This window comes from Aptenodytes forsteri, unplaced genomic scaffold (genome assembly GCF_000699145.1).
Source record: "Aptenodytes forsteri isolate BGI_AS27 unplaced genomic scaffold, ASM69914v1 Scaffold56, whole genome shotgun sequence".
In the NCBI taxonomy this organism is placed as follows: domain Eukaryota; kingdom Metazoa; phylum Chordata; class Aves; order Sphenisciformes; family Spheniscidae; genus Aptenodytes; species Aptenodytes forsteri.
In genome coordinates this window covers 4,256,059-4,280,682 of record NW_008796213.1, presented here as the reverse complement: position 1 = coordinate 4,280,682, position 24,624 = coordinate 4,256,059, and the positions used below count along the sequence as shown (strand labels likewise).

The window sequence follows — 24,624 nt, the reverse complement described above, 5'->3', positions numbered from 1 at the left end:
GCTCCGGGCTCACTCAACCCCAGAGCTACAAACAGCTTTTAATGGTCTGGAAGTATAAGTGTAACGTGAATGAAACTCTGGAAAGACACTAGATTTGGGGGTCATGGTGGGGGTGTGAAGGGATAGGTGGGCATGTGGAGCTTAAATAGGGCACTAGTTATAGGCTTGTAGTACCGGGTCATTCTAGCTTCAGTTCTGCTTAGTCTCCACAATTACCAAAAAGGGGGTAGCAAGATTCACATCAGCTCTGACTCCGAAACCCTGCAAAAATTTTCAACGTTTACAACTTCATGGCCTTGTGAAGGAAGGTAGCTTATGCCATATAGCAAAGCCTAGGGACAGCTGAAGCTTCTAAAATGTGATCATGACATTGTGCTCTCTTCTATCTCTACTAAAGGTAACACAAGCACTTCAACCACCAAAAAACCAAAACCCCCAAATCCCCCATGTGATCAGAAAGCAACAATTTTACCTCTCAACATCTAACCCTTTCAAAATTGTCTTTAAGAATGGATTCATGTAGAGTATTATAGGTTGCATAGGTAATCTACCTCAGAGGTCAACAAAGGCTACCTTGTAGCCATGGTTTATTAGCAAGTATAGTACGAGAAGAAAAGGGAAAGTTGCTGGAAGAGTCTTTGATATAGTTTCTAGGTGGTCTTTCCATTTTCATGTTTGGTTTTCTTTTTTCAATTTCAGGAACGTGAGAACTTAGAGAATGGGAAAACCCCTACAATATTTCATTTCCTATTGTTCTGCCTAAAAAAAAAAAAAAAAAAAAATTAAGTTTTATGCCAAATCCAAGTTCTCTGACTTTTCAAAAAGATTATCCTTGAAAACGAGTTACCATAGCAGGCTTAATTCTCTTTGTTGTCCAGCCAGTGTTCCCTACTCCCTCCCTCTTCCACCCCAAGTGAGACAGCAAGGAAAAAAATAGGGCTTTTTCTCTCCACTACGACAATACAAGGTTCAGTCCATCTACAGAAAGATTGGTGCAGTAGTGTTTTCATCTATAACACAATAAAAATATCCCTACATACAAGTACACAAAACAAGTGAGGTCACCACATCCTCTTCATGAGCTACCAGGAGACTTTTTTTTTTCCCCTTTTTTTTTCTTTGTTTTTTCTTTTTTCTCTTTTTTTTTTTTTTTTTTTTAAATACTGCTAATCATGGCGATTTCTTTTAAATTACTTGTTCTGAGGTGGAACATTAGAATTAACTTCTGCTGGAAGCATGGATACCTGAAGAAAATGGGAATGAACCTCTGCCTGTTGACAGCCTGTGAAGAGACTATTACATAAATTCATGACAGCGGAGAGCCACTTTGAAAAAAAAGGTAGAAAGTACAGTAAAGAAAGAATAAAATCAAGAAGAAATAATATATATGGGTCCAGCCACATCTGTGTTCCAATAGTAAGATACAGATAAATAATGCAGATGGTCAGAAAAGAGACTTTGTATAAGCCAGTCACATGTACAAGAAAGCATACTCCATATTTTAGAATTCCTTACTCCAGATTCTATTCTGGCATACTTCTATTTCAGGTAAGTGTTCTCAAAAATCTGCCTTTAAGGAGAGAGAGATCATTCTTCATTCTGCTCTGAATCTGATTGCTGCCCTAAACTGGAATTTTCTATTTTTAAAAATTATACAGCCAGAAAAAAGTAAACAGTTTGGTTCAATATGTTAAAGCTAAAACAGTTTCCAAAGCCTGGCAGGCATTAATCCATTTGCTCAAGCTTAAGCAGAGAATATTTATATGGGTATATAATTTTAACTAATAGTGACAACAGTTTATTTCTTTGACTTTGGTGAGAACATTAGAAGATAGTTAAAATATTATCTTTTAACTATTTCCATCTGGAAAACATAGCACCTGAGAACAGCAAGTACTTAAGAGTCACTTTCAGCACCTGTAGAGTACCTCTTAGCTTATGTTCTGCTTTTTAGAAATCCTTTGTTACCTCCGTTCCCAATAGTCTAAACAAGGTTGATAGCTTGCATTAAATTAAAAAAAATTAAAAAAAAAAAAAAGACTGAAAACATGCTTTTGTGAAACCGTAATTAGCAAACAAAAAAAGGTTAAAAAAATTCACCCATACACACACATACAAAACTATAAAGTCAAGTCAATACAATGTAAAAGCAGGGCTGCAAAAAACACTCCTAAGTTATAATTCTCAAGCTCCAGAGGAAGTAAAGCCGTGAAAGCTACCTGACTTCTTTGCAGTTGCGTTATGTTTTGATGTTTCTCAATTTAGAAACAGGATAACATAGTGCTAAATAGTTTTGACCCTGCAACAATCAAAAACACCTGACATCAGAACTATTTCCATAAATTTGTAAAGGCATTCCTAATCTAGCCTACATAAAAGTAACTCTGCACAAATATTCTGGAAAGTCCAACTGAATTTGTTTTTAAACCACAACAAGAGAAAACAATTCCAGTATAGAATATGGAGGAAGGAAAAACTGGTATGGAAAGTTAAATCAATTCAATGACTTGGATAGCTATGCCGGAGTATTTTTACTCTTAGCAACCAAAAAAAAAACCCACAAACAACCAACAATATTGTTGTCACTAGCATATTAATGTTTTCATTTTGGCTGGACCCTGCAAAATGCCCTTTTTGCAGAATCAAGTAAAAGTATTCCCCTTTCCACCTTCATCCTCATCCCCCAAAAGTTAAATATTTAATTTTATATTACAGAAAAATACAAATTTTAAATCAAAATTATTTACAGTAATTCAGAATCGGCATTTGCTATCAGCTCCGTATAAAGCCTGACACAAATGATCATTCTGATACCAGTAAGCTACTTAATGCTTATATACGCACCAGTTAAGACTTTTAATTGGCCGTCTCGCCCAGCTTTGAAAGCAACACACATTCTCCTACCTTCCTGACTCTTCAGTAAAATGCGTTTAAAGTACAATACTATTTTAATGCTTCTTCCATGCTACATTAAGTAATATGCCAAATCTTAAGACTGCAATGTATATCTTATGAGTTATTTCAGAGTAATTGTTCTGAAGAAACATTTATCTTAACTGATGTCCCTGTTTCTCCAAAAAGATATATTACGTTTCCCTCCTTTGTACCAACTCTTAAATAACCTGTACAAATACAATTTCAGGGAGCCTTTTTACAGAAGAAAATCATCACTGATAGATCATCAGGAGGAAAACTATGCACTCCAATTTGGAGGAAAGGGGTGCAGTTTAAAACAAGTTAGCTACTGGACTGACATAAGAAGATTCTTCCATCTTTAGGAGTCTCTTCTAGTCCATCAAATAAATAAATCTGTATAAAAGAGGACAGGTCAAAAAATAATCAAGCTGGCAGAGAATATGCAATTTGCAAGTCAAGAGAAGCAGCCAATAGCTTACAAAAAAAGCAGGAAAAAAAATAAAAGATTCCATATGCCTTAATTTAAAAAATAATTAATAATGCATCTCACCCCTATTTAAGACTATAACCTGAATATCAAATTTAGGAGTCCAGACTAATCACAATTAATGTGGCTCTCCACTGCACCAAACATACATTATCAAAACAATTAAAAACTTTCACATTCTTAAATCTAAATTAATAACCTCCACAAAAAAAGTCTTCCAAATAAATAGGTTTTTAAAATGAATTTAAAAGTTGACAAAATCTATCAGAAATAAATTATTGATAAACCACCTTCATCATCTTCCCCTCATTAATTAGGTCAGAAACTACCAGCAACAAATGATATTCAAGCCCTGATGAGAGACTATTTCTCACAGTCCATGTCTCTCTGAAGATTTCCCCATTCCCATATGGTTATTGCTGAGCAGGTGTGGCACAGTGAAAATGCAGCATTGGGTTGGTTTTTTTTTGTTGTGTTTTTTTTTTTTTCTTTCTCATTTTTGTTCATCAGGCAGTGTTTTATATGGTACATGCAAGTCTGCTTCAAGCAGAGGAATAACAGCAGCTCCAGGCTCTGTTGACCTCAATACTGGTCTGTGTAGGAAAGACAGCAGTAGTAGAAGTAGCAGCTACATTAAACAAAGAAGCGTGCATGGCCATTCCGGTTCAGCTTCAAGATCTTCCCGAGGCGCTGTTTAGCAGTTGCCATTCCTTTCTTTGGACGTTTGCCTGAAAAATGAAATCAAGTACTTCAATCAGGAATTTCAGAACAAATTTTTATCATCATAGAACAAAGATGAAACCCAGCTTTCAAGCTGAAGCAGGCAAAATTTTCACCTGAATCAGTTTTAAAAAAAAAAAAAAAAAAAAAAAGGGCAAGTTCTTCATTTGTCTGTTTGCTAGCAAACAAACAGGGAATCAGAATTGTAAAAAAACAGGAATTGTTTTCCCCAAACTCTGGCTAGCATTATCATAAATAAAACGATTATATTATTTACAAACATTTTCAGCCTTGGGAAGGGCAGTGGGTGTGGTAGGGGAGAACTTAAACTGAGTTTCCTGAATTTTGCTCAAGTAAGTTATTCCCTTGAGTAAATTATAGAAAATAAAATAGAAACTAAAAACTAAATACGATGATCATCAGACTATTTTTTGAAGTGTCACAGCTTTTAAACCTTCACTTCAATAAACAAATCTGATTCAGGCCAGTGTTTCAGAGTATAGCTGTGGTTCTGTTCCCTGTAATAAATGCGTAACACATACACCTGCAGAGGTGCAACAGTAACTATGAGAGTTTCATCTGGCCACGCACCCAGTTAGATCTCTCTTAATTCCACCTCCACACATTCTGTGCCAAAATTTGAGTGTCCACAGGATGCCCATTTTATATTTTTCCTCAAGGTCTAAGTCTGTCCTTTTTTCAGTTTCTGCATCTAACAGCTCTTTTTGATGTTTACAAGATGCTTTTCCTCGTCTTCCCCCCGTCTGGCAAGAGGACAGCAGAGATAAACATTACCTTTTGTCGCCTGGTTGCTGATAGGGGGTGGATTTGATGCTGGCCTCTTTGTTGGATGAAGTGGTACAGACAAGGATGTTTCACCATACGGCCTGTCAGGGCTAAGACTGCCATCACTCAGCCGACATTCTCCTTGAATTAGATTGGAGTCTCGTGTATACTTGCCATGCTGAAAACTCAAGCCGTTGTTGTGGACTATACTTCTGTTGTCCTGAACCTTATGATTGGCTTCTGATGCACCCTCTTTCTTGATATATTTTTGACTTTTACTTGCATCCTAGTGTGGAAATGAGGAGAAGGAAAAAAGTGGAAGTTGATACCTTCCGGCTACAAGTTCACTCCAGTTTTTCTAATTATACTACTGTATCTTTGAAAAAAGGTATTTCAGTTCCACCGGTGTCTGACCACTTTATGATTCCATCATTTCTTTTAGTATAGATACCTCTTAAAAATAAGATACAATATAGTATCTCTGTGCAAGCTTTTCCATATGCACTTAAGGGCAATGTTATAGATGAATTACACATACTAGTGTACTCAGTTTCTCTGCTTTTTGGTTTTAATTTGCAGTGATCAAAACAGATGCAACTACTCTTGATTAAACTGGCCACTATAGCAAGCCATACCATAACTATTGACTACATGAACAGGCAATTTGTTTTCAATATTCAGCTGATGAGAGAGCAAATGCTAAATTGGGAATTACAAACTGTAAGGAGTATCATGTAGTTAGATATTCTTAGGAAAAAAACAACCTAAAAAGCATGCAGTTAAAACACAGCTATTAAATAGCATTGTTGTTTTGCAACTTTTATTGTTCTATTGTTCTATTTAATTGTTCTAGTGAGTCTAATACAGACAAGTTTAGAAATACTGAAGTTCAGAGTGTAAGACACATAACCTTTCATTTATATATTCCTTGCTGGATTCCACCTGGACATCAGAAAGCAAAAATATTCCTACCTGCTGGCTGTTGAAAGGTTGTATCAGTTTGGCAGTACCAATTTCCTAAGCAAGTATCTTTACTATAAATACTATCAACAGGTTCCACTTGTTCTGATGCTCTGGTTGGGAATAACAACGAATAAACAATACAGTGCTTCCCCAGTTAGACTGAATGTAAATTCATGCTTTCTTTATGAAGTACTTTTTATTTTTCAAGATACTGCCCTGAGCATCTTAATACTAGCCACTATGACAGAAGAGAGTTTGAAAGGGGAAAAAAAAAAAAAAATCAAAACACCACCAACCAAAAAAGTATGACAAAAATACAACAGTTACCAGCATCAGAAGTATCTATTATCAGATGTGCAGTGTGGAAAGATCTGTCCACCATGCTTTCTGTACTTACAACTTCATGATCTCTTCTTCCTATAAAAATTTTTGTGTTCAAAACATTTAAAGTATTGCTTTACCTGAGGGGTAATCCTTGAAGCTTCATTGAGGTGTCTAGCCCATGCTGAAGTCCCCAAGTCTCTCTCCTCTTCCTTCACAGACCTACCTAAAGAGAAGTTCAACAAGCTTAAATTTTAAAATAAAAAACTAGGAATACAAAGTTAATTATACATTTGAATAACTTTAAAATTAAAACAGGAAAGAAAGGAAAATACAATGGAAAATATTTCCTAGGTACAAAATAAAAGTTGTCAGAGCTGCTCGGTTCTACACACTAAATTGGGAAAACAATCTCACAGTATAAAATATCTTAATTAAAGATCCGTATACCACAATAAGAAGGTCAGACAAATATAATCGTTCAAATTTGAAAGTACTGATGTTGAAGACAGCTTACTTTCTTTGTTACGCTACAGGTTTCAGTTTTCTACCATGGCTTTGTTCATGAGGAGTTCATACGAAGATGGACATTGTCTTTAATTTTCAGGTATTATTGATTGTATTGTTTCTAAGCACTGATGTGCTATTCAGGTACAACATATGGAAGATCTATGCTGATAGGCCTATAGAAGAAGTGTCCACATTGAAAACACAGTTACAATACAGTTAACTTGTAAAATTAAGGGTATCCCAAAACACCAATTCAATTTGAATTTGGAGAGACCGAAAGGTTTTTTGCAAAACCTGCTAGCTAAGAAGCACAGTTTCATCTTCTTCATCCATGGAGTCTGATAAATGTACTGGGTCTGTCCAGAATAGAATTTTTTCCTAACAGTCCATATGGTGCTGTATTTTAGATTTGTGGCTAAAACAGTGCTGATAACACACCAAAGTTTTGGCTGTTGCTGAATAGTGCTTGCACAGTGTCACAGCTTTCTCTTTTCCCACTCTGCCCCCTGCAGTAAGTAGGCTAGGGGTAGGCAAGAGATTGGGAGGGGACATAGCCAGGACAGCTGACCTGAATTGGTCAAAGGGCTATTCCATACCATGTAACATCACGCTTGGCAATAAAAACTGGGGTAGAGGAAGAGGCTGGGGGGAAAGGCAGTCTTCCAAGGTAGTCATTGCTCAGAGACTGGCTGGGCATCAGTCTGCTTGCAGAAGGTGGTGAGTGATTGCCTTTGCACCACTTGTTTCTTTTCCTCTTTCCCTCACTTACTGAACTGTCTTTATGTCAACCCATGAATCTTCTCACTTTTGCTCCTTCTATTCTCTTCCCCATCCCACAGGGCAGGGGGAGAGAACAAGTGGCTGTGTGGGTGCTTAGCTGCTGGCCCGAGTCAACCCACCACAATTTAAAAACCTGGATATGATGTTTTTCATAAAGTTACAAAGATGGAAAGGCACTGTATGTGTCTGTGTGGTTTGCTGGTTAGGGTTTTTTGTTGGTGGTGGTAGTTTTATTATTTATTTATTTATTTGATTGGTGGGTTTTAAGGACATACAGCTTTGGTTACCAGAACACAGTCCATGACTGACATTAGGCTTTCCTGTTATCCATGTAAACAAAAATCAACATACTATTAGTTCTTTGAATTAGCACCCTATTTATTGGTGGGGTTCTATTTGTTTCACATCAGCAAAGCTATAATCCTCTTCCATTTCCTTCTCAAGCAAAGAATTTTCAAACATAATGACTCTGTGTTCCAAGAAGTGATTTTGATTCCTTTGAGGGGATTAGTGTTAACGATCTGCTGTCTGTCATTCCCAAAATGCATTTAACAGATGTCTGTTTTCCACAGACATCAAAATGCCACTGACAAAAAAATTACCTCTGAATTCTCCTCTTCAAGGTTAGAATCTCCCTTAATGCACTGCATTCATCGCAGAATTTCAGAACTAAAGCCAAATATGCCTTCCAAAGACATATGAAAAATCACCAAGCAGATTCCTATGGATATCTAAGTAACACACATGCCATGAAAGCTGCAACCATGAAGGTCCTGTCAATCTTTTCTGAAGATTACACTTTCAATAAGGAGACTACACTTTCAACCTAGCCATAACTTTACCACTCTTGTAAGGATACCACAAAACTTTCAGATGGCAGTATTATGTGTTCTGACGACCCCTCAAGCTAAGTTTGTCCCAGTTTACAGAAGTAACATTTACCTTTTTTTTTTTTTTTTTGGGGGGGGGGGGGGGCCAAAAACCCCCCAAAACACACCTTTTTAAATGTCAGTCTGTTTTACTTAAAAACTTGACTACAAATCTAAACATTTAACTTTAAGTGCTTATTCTGAGCAGTTCGTCCAAGAGCAGAGAGCAGCAGTGTCATTAGTTCAGATACCTACCACATTCTATTGTTTTGTGGCTCTGAGATGGCTGTCTGTCTTTATGCCGACTCCTGGGGTAGCTTCTGTGTTCCTGAAGAGAGGTTCTTTTATCTGTGCAGTCTGTGCTTTGAGTGTGACGTGGTAAACATGTAGTATAGTGCAATCCTGCCATAGAAAGCATGCCCTGAATAGCTTCTTCTTCTGTACTTGTCGAGGTAGGACATTCCCTAGAAAAATAAAGGAGTATTCAGCAGTTCAAAACAGAACTCTAGATTTCTCTGAAGGAATGATTTTTACATTGGTATAAAAGCAGAACCATAAATACGTGCGAAAAGGTCTAACAGTTTATAAACAAATGCCCACAATGTGCTTACTTTTTACTGGGAGTTTCATTTCTGGATGGCTTCTGGATATTTTGACAAAGGTCTCTCGTGACCTTAGATTCCTCTTTGAAATTTGATGTTACTTCCTCTTTCTCTTCATCACCTGAGCTTTCTGACTCCTCTGTGGAGGAATCCTTCTGCTAAAACAAGAGGAAACAGTATGCAGAATGGTCACCATGCCTCCTAAATAGAGACACTACCTTAATTTATGCTAAGTAAAAAATTCAAAAGCTTCCAGGTCCAACTTTTTTATATATATAGTATTCAGAATGCAGTTAATTTGAATATAGCAACTGAGATACTATACATCCAAATTTTGTAACACTGATGAGTACATGCTCCAACAATATAGAAAGCATCTCAGAAATCCATTTTCTTACAGAAAACACTACACACATTAAACCACACACAAATCATTGTATTCTCTTTAAAGAGAGCATTGATTATTCTTATCTTCTGTGCTCAAAGTAGAGGAAAAAATATGGAAGTATGATTCCAAGCAGTAGCCACAATCGATGCCTATTACATATAATGGGACACAACCTGCCCCAAGTAACTGTTCCTGCTCTCACAAAAGAGAACTTTCAGCAGCAGCATCTCTCTTATGAGTGACAGAAGCTCTCAGGTAAATCCCACCACAGCAGGAACAAAGGCACAGCAGCTGTTGCCTCTCTTACAGTGGCACAGCCTCATTTCATGAATGAAAGGGCTTTTCAGCTCCTGCTGAGATTACAGCTTGTATGGGCAGGAGCTTCTCAAAGGTGGACCAACCATATGTGACTCAATATGCCTTTACATGAAGCAAGGGCTACAAGAGGTATGTTCCATCTTGGTAATTCCTACTAATCTATTTTGAACAAGTACAGACAACACCACAATTCTTTTCAAGCCAAGGAATATATGAGACATTCAGTAAAAGTGTTGAAAGTGGAAGATCAGAACATGGAGGAATCATAATCCTTCAAGACTGACACCACTATCCCTATCATCAAAAACGGAACTGGAATGAGTGAAGTGCATTGTATCACCAAGGGATGTTTTTATACAATAGCTTCATTCACAAAAGCAGCTTGTTAATCTTTGACACTTGGAAAGTGACACAAATGGGCAATTAAATTATAACTATGACTCAATGTTAGTAATAAAGCTATTATCTTGTTTTGTTAAGATCATCTTCAGTGCAATACAAAAACATAAAAAGGATTTACAGGAGCTACTGAGATAGTTCCTTCTATATTCTTCTGCTTCTTAATTTCTAATAGTAACTAATGGAATAATTTTTCTGCATGTTTAAATTTTTCTTTTGTAATGATATATCCAAAATGAACTAAGAGAGTAAATGGCATTAATATAAAACATTTCACGCAATGACAAAGTCATCCAAAACTGGCCACATTCTCCTGTGAAGAAGAAATATATCACTTCTGAATAACTATTGATTGTGTGTCTTAAAAAACAAAACCTGCTGAGCCAAAGTGGCTGACAATGCAGTTTAGGAAACCAGAAGAATCCACATTATGAAGGTTCCTATCACTTATTCCAACATCTAGATAAGGTAATGATGGAAGACAACAAATACTAAAAATAGATCTTGACCACCATGGAAGAAGTAAGAATTTGAAGACTTCTTATAAACTCTTATAATAGGCTGATGACTGAAAGAAAGACCAAAGCGTTAGCTTTCCAGAAGCACAAAACAAAAATTTGAGGTAATCACTCCACCCTACTAGCATTTTACTGCTATCCAATTAAAACTGAAATTAGTAAGTCAGAGCACAATTTTGCAAGGGAAAAAATAATAAAAATATTTGTATATACATGTGCACATTTATAAATACTAAAAGTTGTATTAAAATACATGCGTGTAAATATATATACATGTACACGTGTGTGTGTGTGTGTGCATTTGTATTTCATTTAGCTGTAAAGAAATCACTACAATCTAGACCCTCAAATGGAGGATTCCCATTTATTTCAAATAGTCTAAAACACCTCAATAGGATTTAGTCCCTTCAGCTTATTTAAAAAACTGAAGGCCTACAAGATTGTTTCCATTTAACCATGCTCTAAAATGAAACTGTGTGGTAGATACTCGTAATTCTAAAGATGAAATTTAGACTTGTTATGGAAAAAATGAACAAAGCAACTAGGATCTAACTTTTCTCAGACTTTGCACGTTCCAGAGCAGGGCTCACCCTTTGCCAGCCCCACTTTAATGACAAAGATGATCATAAAATTTGGCTCAAGATAGCATATCTTGTCATTTTTCTCAACACTAGAATAAATGAAGAATGAGGCAGAACCGTAAGTTTGAGATATTAACTTGAACAAGAATTAAATGCTTTGTTATCGCTCTTTTAACACAAACTTTGACCAGATAAATTTGAAGTGAGCAAGCAAAATTATATTTAATTGCTTCGTTAACTTTTGTGACTTTTTCTAGCTATACCTGTGTAGTGCAATCAGGCTCAGATTCTTCTGAATCAGAAATATCAGAGTACTCTGAGGATCCATTCCTGAGTTCTGATTTCACACTTTCAAAGAACACTGAGGAGAGAAAAAGTAAAATATAAGACCCAACATTTATTACATATGATATTTAACAATTATTTTGGAAGTAAAGAACAAGAAACATATATACAGTTTTTAACAGTCTGTAAACAAAAGCACATCCACGCACTGATCTGGTTCACAAGTCAAATTTGCTTAAAACTCCGTTGAGTTGCCTACTGTTGACCAATAGACTCCTCAAGCAGCTCACTGGATGAAGCCAGAAGAAGAGAAATCAGGTGCAGCAGGAGCATATATTTTTTCTCTCCCATAGAGTACATACTCCACAGATAACACCTTGGGCAATTTCTGCTTTTGTATATAGGCTAGAGTCAGAGAAGTGCCTCTAAGAAAGAGTTAATTAGACGTAATCTTCAGTATCACTTTGTCTTAGACTCTTTGAACCTGGAATTTCCTTGTTTAAAAATAAAAGCAGTTCTACAGAAATACTAAACATGGAAGTCAGAAAATATTAAGTGATTTAAGGTAAAAAAATCATTGCGTTACTTGCAATTTTACTTTTACATCACAATTTACTGGCATATTCTGCCTGTTTTGTGCTACTACAGAGCTGCCAATCAGGGTTAAAATGCAGATCTGTTAAAGAAGATTAAAATATTACTGTGATGATACACAATATACTTGCATTGGTTTTCATAGAAAGACCTGAAGAGGAGGAGAGGAAATACCAACCTTAGACATGCTTTTTGCTAGTAGTAAGGTAAAGTACTAATCAGAGAATGAGGTGTCAAAATAGACATCAGAAACACTGGCATATGACAAAGCAAGCAATCAAATCAGCCACCTAGTCCACATGGTTTACTTTTTTAAGTGCTGAAAGAACTCAAACATGAAGTAGCTGAGCAGCTCTAGGAAGCATGTACTCTTAAAAGACAGCATATGTTCCAAACGACCACGAGTAGGAAACACATTTGTAAGCGTTCAGAATCCAAGGCTCAAGGTCAGTGAGCTGTATACCTGTGTCAAGGCTGCTGGCAGAAATCTTGATTAAGTACAAATTTGTGAAAGACTACAATATGCAGTTTAACTAGCAAGACTTTTTTGGAGAAAAAGCCAAATAGAATAAAAAAATTTATGAATGTGTGTCAAGAAGGCAGTGGATAAAGAAAGCAACATAACTTTTTCAAGTTTTCAAGAACTTATAGTTTCATATAAAACCATGGTGAAAGCAAACTTCACTTATCTTCATTCCAGAGCTAATTTCTGATCTGTGTTGGTTTGCTTTCAGCATAGTTTTATATGAAACTACATAAACAGAACGCAATTCTTCATAACTCATTAATTATGCAAGCATAAAAGATGTACCTGTAACCCTATATACACTGCAGCTCTAACAGGATTTTGTTCCTATTGTAGACTGTGGCAAAGCTCATAAATAGGCGTCAAATATATTTCAAGGGATATTATTAATTTTGAAACACTGTATAAGTGGAAACTATTTTTGGAGTCAGAAGAAAGCCAAGAATGAGACAGATATTCACTTTCATAAAAATGAGAACAGCTGGGACCAAAATCTAGAGAAGACTAATTGAACTTAAGATAGTATTAGAAACAACTGTGAGGAACTTCCAAACACAGTAAATGAGCAACAACATTGTATATGAAGTTAAGCTAAATAAAGTAACGCTCAACATATGACAATAAAATGAATATTCTAAATTACTGTAGCTCAAAAAACCCCAAGGGATTTCTGATGATAACTCAAGCCTTCAGCTCATTTCAAAAAAGCAAACAAGATTCCAGGATAAGCAACAGCGTGCATGATACAGAAAATAATACCATTATATAGCTCAAATGAGTTTTCCTTTGGACTACTGCCTTTTTCAAAGAAAAAAACTGCTCCAAACTTAGAGACAATTTAAAGGAAGGGGCAAGAACAATTAAGGATATCTAAATATGCTCACATGTGGAGCTCCAGATCTTAGGCAAAAATTAATGTTTAAATAATGAACACTTGCATTGGTTTTCATAGAAAGACCTGAAGAGGAGGAGAGGAAATACCAACCTTAGACATGCTTTTTGCTAGTAGTAAGGTAAAGTACTAATCAGAGAATGAGGTGTCAAAATAGACATCAGAAACACTGGCATATGACAAAGCAAGCAATCAAATCAGCCACCTAGTCCACATGGTTTACTTTTTTAAGTGCTGAAAGAACTCAAACATGAAGTAGCTGAGCAGCTCTAGGAAGCATGTACTCTTAAAAGACAGCATATGTTCCAAACGACCACGAGTAGGAAACACATTTGTAAGCGTTCAGAATCCAAGGCTCAAGGTCAGTGAGCTGTATACCTGTGTCAAGGCTGCTGGCAGAAATCTTGATTAAGTACAAATTTGTGAAAGACTACAATATGCAGTTTAACTAGCAAGACTTTTTTGGAGAAAAAGCCAAATAGAATAAAAAAATTTATGAATGTGTGTCAAGAAGGCAGTGGATAAAGAAAGCAACATAACTTTTTCAAGTTTTCAAGAACTTATAGTTTCATATAAAACCATGGTGAAAGCAAACTTCACTTATCTTCATTCCAGAGCTAATTTCTGATCTGTGTTGGTTTGCTTTCAGCATAGTTTTATATGAAACTACATAAACAGAACGCAATTCTTCATAACTCATTAATTATGCAAGCATAAAAGATGTACCTGTAACCCTATATACACTGCAGCTCTAACAGGATTTTGTTCCTATTGTAGACTGTGGCAAAGCTCATAAATAGGCGTCAAATATATTTCAAGGGATATTATTAATTTTGAAACACTGTATAAGTGGAAACTATTTTTGGAGTCAGAAGAAAGCCAAGAATGAGACAGATATTCACTTTCTGATAAAAATGAACAGCTGGGACCAAAATCTAGAGAAGACTAATTGAACTTAAGATAGTATTAGAAACAACTGTGAGGAACTTCCAAACACAGTAAATGAGCAACAACATTGTATATGAAGTTAAGCTAAATAAAGTAACGCTCAACATATGACAATAAAATGAATATTCTAAATTACTGTAGCTCAAAAAACCCCAAGGGATTTCTGATGATAACTCAAGCCTTCAGCTCATTTCAAAAAAGCAAACAAGATTCCAGGATAAGCAACAGCGTGCATGATACAGAAAATAATACCATTATATAGCTCAAATGAATTTTCCTTTGGACTACTGCCTTTTTCAAAGAAAAAAACTGCTCCAAACTTAGAGACAATTTAAAGGAAGGGGCAAGAACAATTAAGGATATCTAAATATGCTCACATGTGGAGCTCCAGATCTTAGGCAAAAATTAATGTTTAAATAATGAACCACAATTTAAAAATAAACAAACTTCATGAAATCTCCTCAGGAACTTTTCTTCTTTCTGTCTTAAGGAACTGGAAAATCCTAATTATTAAAATGACAAAACTATTAAGAAGAAATCTGAGTCTTCCTATATGAAGGCAAATGATTCAGCAAGACAGAAAATAAACTGGACATGTGCATAATTAACTATGTACAGATAATACTAAAATTTATAAAAGCAATGCTAAATACAGAGTCTCACACTTTAGAAGCCCTCTTGCTTTCTCATAGAGATTAACTGATGATACCCTACTAAGAGGGACAAATTATTTGTTATCTGCCTACTATCTGGTAGTATGATCTAGACTGAATGGCTAAAGCCACCTAACATTATTGAGACATTCCTGGTTCATTTGGGGCTGGGTACTAGCATATATGACGTAACACACACGTATGAGCCTCAGGTCTAATCCAGTTTGGCTATGCCAATATTCCTACATGCAGCCAAACCATTGTCCATTTTTACCACTTCTTTATTGTGCAAGCTCTGTGCAAAGCAGTCAGAGAATACCTCCCCAGTTTTCCTTCTGCCTTACATTGTTCAAAAAGTCAGGGAAGCGGCATTCCCTAATCCAGTTTGGCTATGCCAATATTCCTACATGCAGCCAAACCATTGTCCATTTTTACCACTTCTTTGTTGTGCAAGCTCTGTGCAAAGCAGTCAGAGACCTCCCCAGTAGTTTTCCTTCTGCCTTACATTGTTCAAAAAGTCAGGGAAGCGGCATTCCTTTATATTCCTCTTAAAGAAAAAAAAAAAAGAAATCCTAATTGCTCCCCCCCTCTGCTTTCTACATTCCCCTGCAAAAGATGACTGTAGTTTTCTCACCCTTCTCTTTCACATACAGGTTTCAGATACAATACTGATCTTCACAACAACGAATTATATATTATTAGGACCCCTCATCTCTTCATAAATGAATGTGATTTGTAACTGAACTTCAAAAAAATTCAGTCTAAATATACAAGCTGGGGTTTGCTTTTTTTTGGTTTGTTGTTTTTGTGAATTACCCTGGTAATTACTATTGTTACTTTAAAATGAAACAGTCTACCCTCAGATAAAGTTATGGCTCTGCATGCTTCCAGACACTGAGAGGAATACTCCAGAAATCAGGTGAATGAAAGCAGTCGTTATCTGTAAGATCAGGTTAAGCTACTGTGAATTCAAAAAAGTATCTTAAATCACCTTCCCCTCAACCACACAAAGTATCTTGCTCTGTTAAGCACAGCACTTGATCTTTGTCTCTCTGATAACACTGGGGCACCATTTAGAACCAGGATCTTGGCATGACACACAAAACTATATAGACCTTGATCTGTTTAAAGGCATCTCTCTGTGGACATTGCCTCTTGGCCTAAAGCCCACTAAGAACAATGGAAGGTGGCAGCTGTTACAGAAACAGGTAGTTCCTTTTATGGAATTCTCTGCAGAAGAATATCCTCCCTCCCTCCCTCTCCTCTCCTGTAGACCTCCAGAGTTAAGGCAAAATAATCAAATGTAGGTGATCTTTAACGGGGAAGTTTGAAGACTCTCACTATTCAATTAAAAATATTAGCAATAGTCCCAAGTACTCAATTTCTGGAAGAACAATCTCAACATTCACTTCTGGTTCTAAGCACATTTCTTACATTTATATACACAGTGCCATATTCATTCTGTATCAAGTAAGAGCAACAATTTTGAAGAAAATCTACCATTTCTCTGTATGAGTTAATCTTTGATTCAAATGTAAATTAGTTTAATTTTGAAAGCGGAAAAACACCACATATACCTAAGCCTTCACTCAACAAACCATTTGCCTTGTTGGTTCATGAGTACCCAAGAGGGACCTCTTTCCCGTGCAAATTTTTTAATACTGTTCTCTGTGACATTTGGAAGCACAATCAACAGGGATTACAAATTGCTTTGTTAATGAAAACAATTAAATATTTTACCCAGGCTGACAATGGACTCAAATGTTGTTATGGATTGTTGTGCAGGAAACTAAGGGAACTGTAAGTCTCTAGAGGAGTCTTGTTATCTTTTAAGTGTTGACCTCAGTTTCCTAATACATACCCTCTGAGCCCTTGTAAGCTCTACTGTGAAAGGATGTGACTTTTATAATTAAACAGAGTGCTGAACAGCTATGTCAAGGACCAATCTGTCACTACACACAGACAGTGCTATTAAAAATAGGCACTGAAAACAGGCATTCAATATTGATACTTTACTAATACACTGTGTGATCAGCACTGCTGAATGCTTGGCAGGAAGGCTTGAGGCTACAGAAAGACCAAAAAAAGATTAAATCCTAGTGAAGGATGGTTTAAAGTACTGGAAAGTGGGGTTAAAGTGTTTTACAGATAATCTAAAGTCTTCCCCGGCCTTGCAGATTACTGTGAAGGTTGGAAGAATAAGATTTTATTAATGCTAAATTATGTTTGATTCACTTGTATGGAATAAATCTATTCATTAGCAAAACATACAAATTGTATGATCGAGCATGTAATCACCAAATGGAACAGAAAAGTGAAATATAAGATAGTTTTAAAATTAGCTGCATGTTCTGGTCTTTTATTCTCTACAGTGAATGATGTGATGAACTTTTCTCACTGAAGTATATTTTGGTCAGGAAAAATCAGCATTCTTACATTATGAAACAGACCAAAAAGAACAAATACTCATCTAGAACACCAATTAAACCTCCACTCTAAAAAATGCTGTACATAGTATTCAAGATGGCACTAACATAAAAAGGTGAGTTTTACTTTTCAACTCTATCCTGTTAGCTTCTTCAGTAGACAGAATATTTGGCAAATGTTTTGTTGTAACTTCTAATATTACCTCTCTGATCTATCAGTTTATCCTCTTTATACTTGGGTAAAATTTCAGTCAGACTTCACAACAGTTAGATCCTCTTCAAGATCATCAAAATGTTCAACAGATAGGCCTTAGAGACAAGCTTACTGTTCAGTGGTTTCTGGGCATCTGCATTCCCTTCTCCTTCAAATCCTGAGGGCTGGTCTTCTACCTTAACAGTCTTTTTCGACCTTGTCCTGTCATCTTCATCTTCACTATCTGCTGTGTAAAGACTTCGATCTGTAAATGGGCGTCTCTCATCTCTGTCTCACAAGAAAAAAAAGTCACGTTATTCTTACAAACCTGAAACAATCATTTTCCTTTTTTACAACACCCTCTCGAGATACAACAGTAACATTCTCTTACGCTCATCTCTTCATTCTGAACTGTATGTATTACCATTTTACTCCCTGTACAACTGTCATTTCCATAAAGATGCAAAGTTTTGAAGCATTCCCTTCAGTACAAACCCAACTGAGCAACTGAATGAAATGCTGTAACAAAGGAACATGCAAAGAATCTCCTCCTCTTCACTCCATAACCGTGGCTCCACTAGGGGACAGCAGACACAACAGACAACACATTCCTTCTATATTCCTAACATGAATCTTACTGGTAAAAGGGAATTTACAGCTCCACAAACAGAAAAGGAATGTTATTAATAATTAGCATGCTCCGGACCATAATGACTAGGAACAAGTGATCCACAATCAACACTTTGTACCTAATTATTCTTCCATTTGACAGTAGAAGGCGAAGGTCATTGTCTTTTGTTCGCCATTCAGGTACTGTAGAAGATGGCTGAAAGGGCTTGTTAAATTTCCCGTTCAGTTTCGAACTTGCGGTATCCTAAAGAAGTAAAAGCAATGTTACTTATTATTTATTTCTGTAAATTCAATTGTTTTTTCTGCACTCCACAAAAGCTTAAACTCAGCACCAGGATGGTTACCTTCCTGATAACCAACTGAAGAAAGCTCAGACAAAACACGTTTGGATGTAAAAAACAGCAGACTGCATCTTCTTCCTTGAATCACCTATACTCTCCTGAAGAATCTGAAACAACTACAACTTCACTGTAACACTCCTTTTATGTTTCCTTTGGAGAATTATCACTGTATTCAAAACAAAGAAATACCGATAGAGACAGGCAAGCCAAAAGCTGGGCTTGGAACTGATAAGGCAACTCCTGGACTGGGTATCTGGTCCCTGGAATTAGTATCCCAGAACTGATTGATAGGACGGCAAAACATTAATAATGGAAAGCAACCTGCCATAAAGCAGAACTTCCTCAGCTCAAAGCAATTTACATTTGACATATACTCTGAAGCAATCGGCGATACACTTATGTGCCAAACCAGGAACATGTAAAACAGTTGGTTTTGTTTTTTTTTTTTTTTTTACAAGTCTATACTGATAGTGAACAATGCATTTCTACATTAAATGACAATGACTAATACTCCTAAACATTTGTTTGTAGCAATGAACTGCACAGGTTAACTATTTGTGGTAAATTTTAAGTTCAGCTTCCTGTCTTTGGGGGCTAAATGAATGTCTCCTGTTCATGTCTTATGAAGATCAATATAAGGACCCAAACCAGTATTTCTCCACTATGACAGTCCATCCTGTCCCAATTAAATTTGTCAGCATTTCTTATTCTCAGAAAGCTACTTATTTCCTTTCATAAAGCTACTTATTTCCATTTTCTCACTTCTTCTCCCATTTCTCTTGCTGTTTTTTGAAATAAGGTCATCAAACCTGAAAAAAAGGATTTTTCAAGAGACAACATTTCACTCATTCACTCCATGATACCTTTATAATACAACCACAAAGTCCACAGCCCCATAACGGAGACCAAAGGCAGCCCTAGGCTTACTGGTAGGGAGGCACAGTCATACAGGAAATAGGAACATGACCGAAAAGCAAGGCTCATCAAATTACAGTAACTGAACTATAAGAAACAGCTATCTAAAAACACATAGAGAAGCAGTCTGGCTCAGAGCCTCACCAAGTCAAGGCTTTGCAAGCTCCCTTTTCTTCACAGAACTGATTCAAAGTAGCACTTGATAGCTACAGCAGTCCTAACTCAAAAACTATACTTGAAGCAGGTAGCCGATTAAGGGCACTTTCTGAACCAAAAAGTTGAAGGAACCTCCAACAAAAAAATTATCAAGGAAGAGAGAAATTCCTATCAGGAAAACTCAAAAGAAAGAAACCAAAACAAATCTATCCATGTCTTATGTGACAAAGAGTAGCAGCCTCTCTGTATTTTTACGCATGTTAAAAGCTTTTCCCTTTCAAGAGAGATTAGAAATCTACTCTGGTTTTGTTTTTCTTGCACATAACTTAATACTTGCCTCCTCCCATGGTGACATCTCCAGCCTTTTCAGTACCTCCCTGGTGTGGAGTTCCAGGATGTCCAGATTAGAAGGAGTTTTGGTAGCATGGTCTCGCAGTTTCCTCACCCTTCGTCTGGAGTGGTGAGGGGAAGTTGTTTCATGCGAAGACCGTGAAGTTGGACACACACCAAGAATTCCCTGAGTTTTAACTAGTTTGCTGTTTTCCTCCTTTAATTAAAAACACATATTTCAGAATAGTCTCAGAGGAATAAATCCACATATTTAAGTGCTGCTTCTTATTAATCTAATTAAATGTAAATTACATAAATAAAATTGTTAGACCTTTTAGAGAAATACTACATATTTCCTATGGATTTGATGTACAAAGCTTAGTTCTACTGCACCTCTTTCCCATTTGGTGCTTTTAAACTCTCCCCATAATAGCAGTGCTTAACACCAAAAATTACCACCAAAACATAAGGTTTTATTCATGAAGGCAGCATAGCGTAGACATGTATTGTACCCAACAGATCACATTTCTCTTCAGTTCTCAAAACTTTTCTCTCCACATGCAAATGTCAGAATTTTTCAAGAATCAATATTCATTAAGGAATAAAGGAGCAAAACACTGGTATAGAAGGGGAAAAAAGAAAGAAAAAAACCCACTGACTATATAACAAATAGGGACAAAACATAAGAAAAAGAGCAAAAGGGACGACAACTGGACCAGAACTAACAAACAAGAGGGTAGGAGAATGGAATATGCACAGAAATTCAAATTAAAATCTTTAACAACATATTCACAGTAATTATTATAAGTAGTTATAAGTGAGAACATTTTAGAAATAGTGACCTACAAATAATTTCACCATTAAAAATCTTTAAAAAAAAAATACATAAAACACCCTTGCTATACATTTTCTTTATCTGAAGTACCCATAGCTTAGTATTCTCAACAGTTTTCCTCTTGATCTTCTGTTATGAAATGAATGCTAAATAAATTAAAAGGTGAATACGATCAATCAGAAGCATAACTACTATGGAATTCCCTGATTCAAAGATATTTTTCTTCTGCAGGCTTATGTAGCATTGCCTCTGTTCTTACCTCTACAGAACGAATCACTTTTGAGAGCTCTTTTATGAGATGCCCAGGCCTAATGTTGTCTGGAATTTCAAAGGCATGTTCTGTTACAAGCTGTACGCAAAGGGGGAAGAAAAGATACTTAATGCATTTTCTCAGATAAAAGAGGAAGTAGTACGAAATAAATCTACAGGGGAAAAAAATTAAAAGGAAAAAAACAGATTAATTTCTTTAATAATGACTGCAAACTGCCAGGACAGCTACACACACACACACTGAAGCTTTCAGTCCAAGCTTTAGAAGGCAGCAGATATCCCTCAGTGTCTGATGCGCAGGGTAAATAAGGGAGCCTCGAGTTTGGCCATCCCACTGCTTCTCTTAGAATCTCTACAAATCCTAAGAAGGGGTAATACAAAGCCATACTGACAACCACTTCCCCCCCCCCCCCCAGTACAGTAGTCAGCTTCTTTTTTTCCCTTTAGCATGGTCAATATAGAGCCACACTTCAGAAACTCATTAGAGTAATGACCTTCAAAACAGCTAAAGACTAAGGGAATTTCACTGTGGCAAAAATTTAATCTAAAGAGCAAATCAAGAACAATAATGAATAACCAACATGCAGATTTTTTTAGCCATCTGCCTCACATTTCACTTTTAAAGATTACCTTCTTAGCTTATTTAAAATCTGTTAGGTTGGAGAAAGCAATTAAATAAAATCATTTGCTATAAAAAAAAAATAGGATGCCATAACAGTTTATATTCCCTTTAATCCTCTGAAACAGTATCAGAGACAGGTTTTCTATTTATTTATTACCAATCTGAGTAAGTCCAGACACTCTACAGTTAAATGTAGTAAAAAATATGTTTAATATTTTGTTATGTACAGTTTAAATTTGCCCCAAGACACTTTTAGTTAAAATTAAACAGACAAAACAGCACTCACACATAGAGCAGAATGACTGACAGGAATTCTGCTAGCCCCTTAATCGACTATTTAAATGGAAAAATATCCGACAAACACTTTCAGCTACCCACATTTCAAAAATGAGATTCAGCAGCAAAATTATTGCTAGGAGCAATTTGATGCTGTATGTGCATTTCATTGAACCTGGAAAAAACCCCAAAAACCCAATCATGGATGTGTAACCATGGTATAACCATTCTTTTCAGTGCCATTAATTCCACAGGAAAGATTAAATTGGCTGCTATTATTTACCATTGTTCATTCTTTGAACACATCACCTCTACGCATTCACACTTGGGAACACGGCACCTCTGTCACTGAACTGTATAATTTTTCCAGCAAGTTACTGGTCATCTTAGGACCACTTGTCCTTTCTACCTAAGGACTTCACCCTCCCAAAACCCTTCCTGTCCATGAAGGCTTCAAGAGGAAGTGACTGATGCAATCCTCCAAAACACTGACTTCAAAGCTTCTCTGGTTTAAAAAATACTGAAAAGCCTTCCTAATGCAAACATAGTTTATATCAGAAGTACATTATTTTGCCAGTATGATTTATAGTAAATCTTTGAGCAAAGTAAGTTCCACTGGCAAGCTCACTTGTTTGCCACTATAAAAGGTATCTATTTAAGCCAAAGCTTTCTCAATTAAGCTGTGGCAGAGTAAGAGAAAATATCCATCCAAGCAACTTAAATATGCAAACAAATTTAAATGGGTATGTAACCTAACAGTCTGACAGAAGGAAAGGATGGGCAGGAAATACGAATACGTACAGATGCCATGTCTGAAAAATTATTATCATTATTTAATAACTTGTTTTTAAGTTGTCTCTACATACTGCCTCTTGGAGAAGGAACAAGCAGCCTTTGGGACTGAGGAATTATCTTGTACTAGGGAGAACAGTAGCAACAAAATGGTCTAAGTATGTCAGACGTAAATTGCAGGTAAAGAAAATAATGAAAAAAACCTATGATTCATTCAAGAGCTTCAAGAAATCGTTTTGTAAATGTCGGAAATATACAGAGGAAAAAGAAACTTGTCTTAAATCAAGATATACAGAAAAAAAAAAGTCCTGGCTGGCAAATGAATCCACCCATATTTGGAAACTAGCATCACAATGAAGTATATCAATACTTAAGACACACACAAAAAAATAAAGATAAAATAAAAATAATAAACCCCACATCCCTCCCTCCTTACAAAAAACCCTGATCTTTTTTTCTTTTACAAGAGCTTTTTTTTTTTTTTTTTTAAACACACAGAACAGTTGCCCAAAATAATCTTACTGGTACATGAATCAAACATCTGAAAAACTGAATCTGAGACCTGTTGCTTATGCAAGCTGGAAGGAAGCCAGAGCTCAGACGACTGGATAGGTCATCATTTTTACTGCATGTATCAACTAACCTGCAGACTGATGATCCGCACCAAAGTAATCAGAGGATACACATACTGATAAAAGCCTTGCACAAACTGAATTCAAATCAAGATATGAAAAACAAAATAATTTTAGTAGCACTCAATCTCTATTCTCAGCATCTCGTAATTTTTGGCAGTTTTTAAATATTGCAGAAATGAAGATACTGCTGCCCTGCTGAAGATGAGTTTGAAATTCTCTGAAAGCAATTCACTAAGGTAATTCACATAAGTCTTGAAAAGACATACTCCATGATACAAATGTGAAACCTCATGAGTAGGCTTCTCATTTGTGGAGTATTCGTTTGTCATTTCTCTTTCAGAATCTGTCTAAAATCCCCAGCATGAGCAGATCATATAGCAACATACAAAGCTCCTCCTGTCTTCAGCTGCATACAACTACAATCCTATCACACACATGGCCTGCTGCAAAGAAAAGATCAGCTCACTTACGAAACAGTAGCTAGAAAAGAAGGATGCAAGGTACAAAACATGATAGGTGGTGGACAGCAGGCAACATTGTGACTAGATCACTGATCCTGTGCAGTTTCCTCACAACTGAAGTGTCTGTTCAGCCAATGCTTTGGGAATACTCGCGGGTCTCATTAATAAGCATTCAGAATGCAGCACGTGCAATTAATTTTTTTCCACAGAAAAGCAGGAAACAGACCACGTTCTAGATGAAGTATTAATCAAACTTCTTAATGAGCTACTAGACAGTACACAAATGCTACAGTACTATGCTACAGCAATCCAGAAAAGAGGAATTCCAATCCAATTTCAAATTAAAATAAGGATTTATACAGGCTATGTTTGATCACAGTTATCAGCAGTCTGATTACTCGGCTTGCTTATTATCCATGCCATGGATGCAGAGATAACTTGGATTCACACATGGTTTAACAGCTTAGGCACAACATCCTGTAAATACTGCTACACTGCTTACTAGCTAGCTTTGATCCAGATTGGCATAGACAAAGAAACACTAGAGAACCAACTCAGATGTTACAGAGGGCCAGCAAAGGTTCACCTGAAATCAGTAACGCTACACAGGCTGGACCCCAGCCGATTCCACACAGAGTAACCATCTCTGCATTTGCACCTCGTGTTCAGATCCACAAAGCTCATTA

At 36.4% G+C, this 24,624-nt stretch overlaps 1 protein-coding gene across 1 annotated transcript in view; it reads right to left on the bottom strand.

The window, feature by feature from the left end:
* Nucleotides 1-1,164: 1,164 nt before the first annotated feature.
* The window catches only part of KDM7A (lysine demethylase 7A), a 72,421-nt gene continuing 48,961 nt past the window's right edge, over nt 1,165-24,624 (bottom strand). The window contains exons 12-21 of the mRNA XM_009288408.2: nt 21,142-21,231; nt 20,055-20,264; nt 18,425-18,549; nt 17,809-17,963; nt 11,422-11,519; nt 8,964-9,112; nt 8,608-8,816; nt 6,334-6,419; nt 4,919-5,195; nt 1,165-4,131 (exon numbers count right to left, since the gene is read on the bottom strand). Coding sequence (XP_009286683.1) covers nt 4,037-4,131; nt 4,919-5,195; nt 6,334-6,419; nt 8,608-8,816; nt 8,964-9,112; nt 11,422-11,519; nt 17,809-17,963; nt 18,425-18,549; nt 20,055-20,264; nt 21,142-21,231 — 1,494 coding nt within the window. The 3' untranslated portion in view covers nt 1,165-4,036. The remainder of the gene's footprint in view (nt 4,132-4,918; nt 5,196-6,333; nt 6,420-8,607; nt 8,817-8,963; nt 9,113-11,421; nt 11,520-17,808; nt 17,964-18,424; nt 18,550-20,054; nt 20,265-21,141; nt 21,232-24,624) is intronic.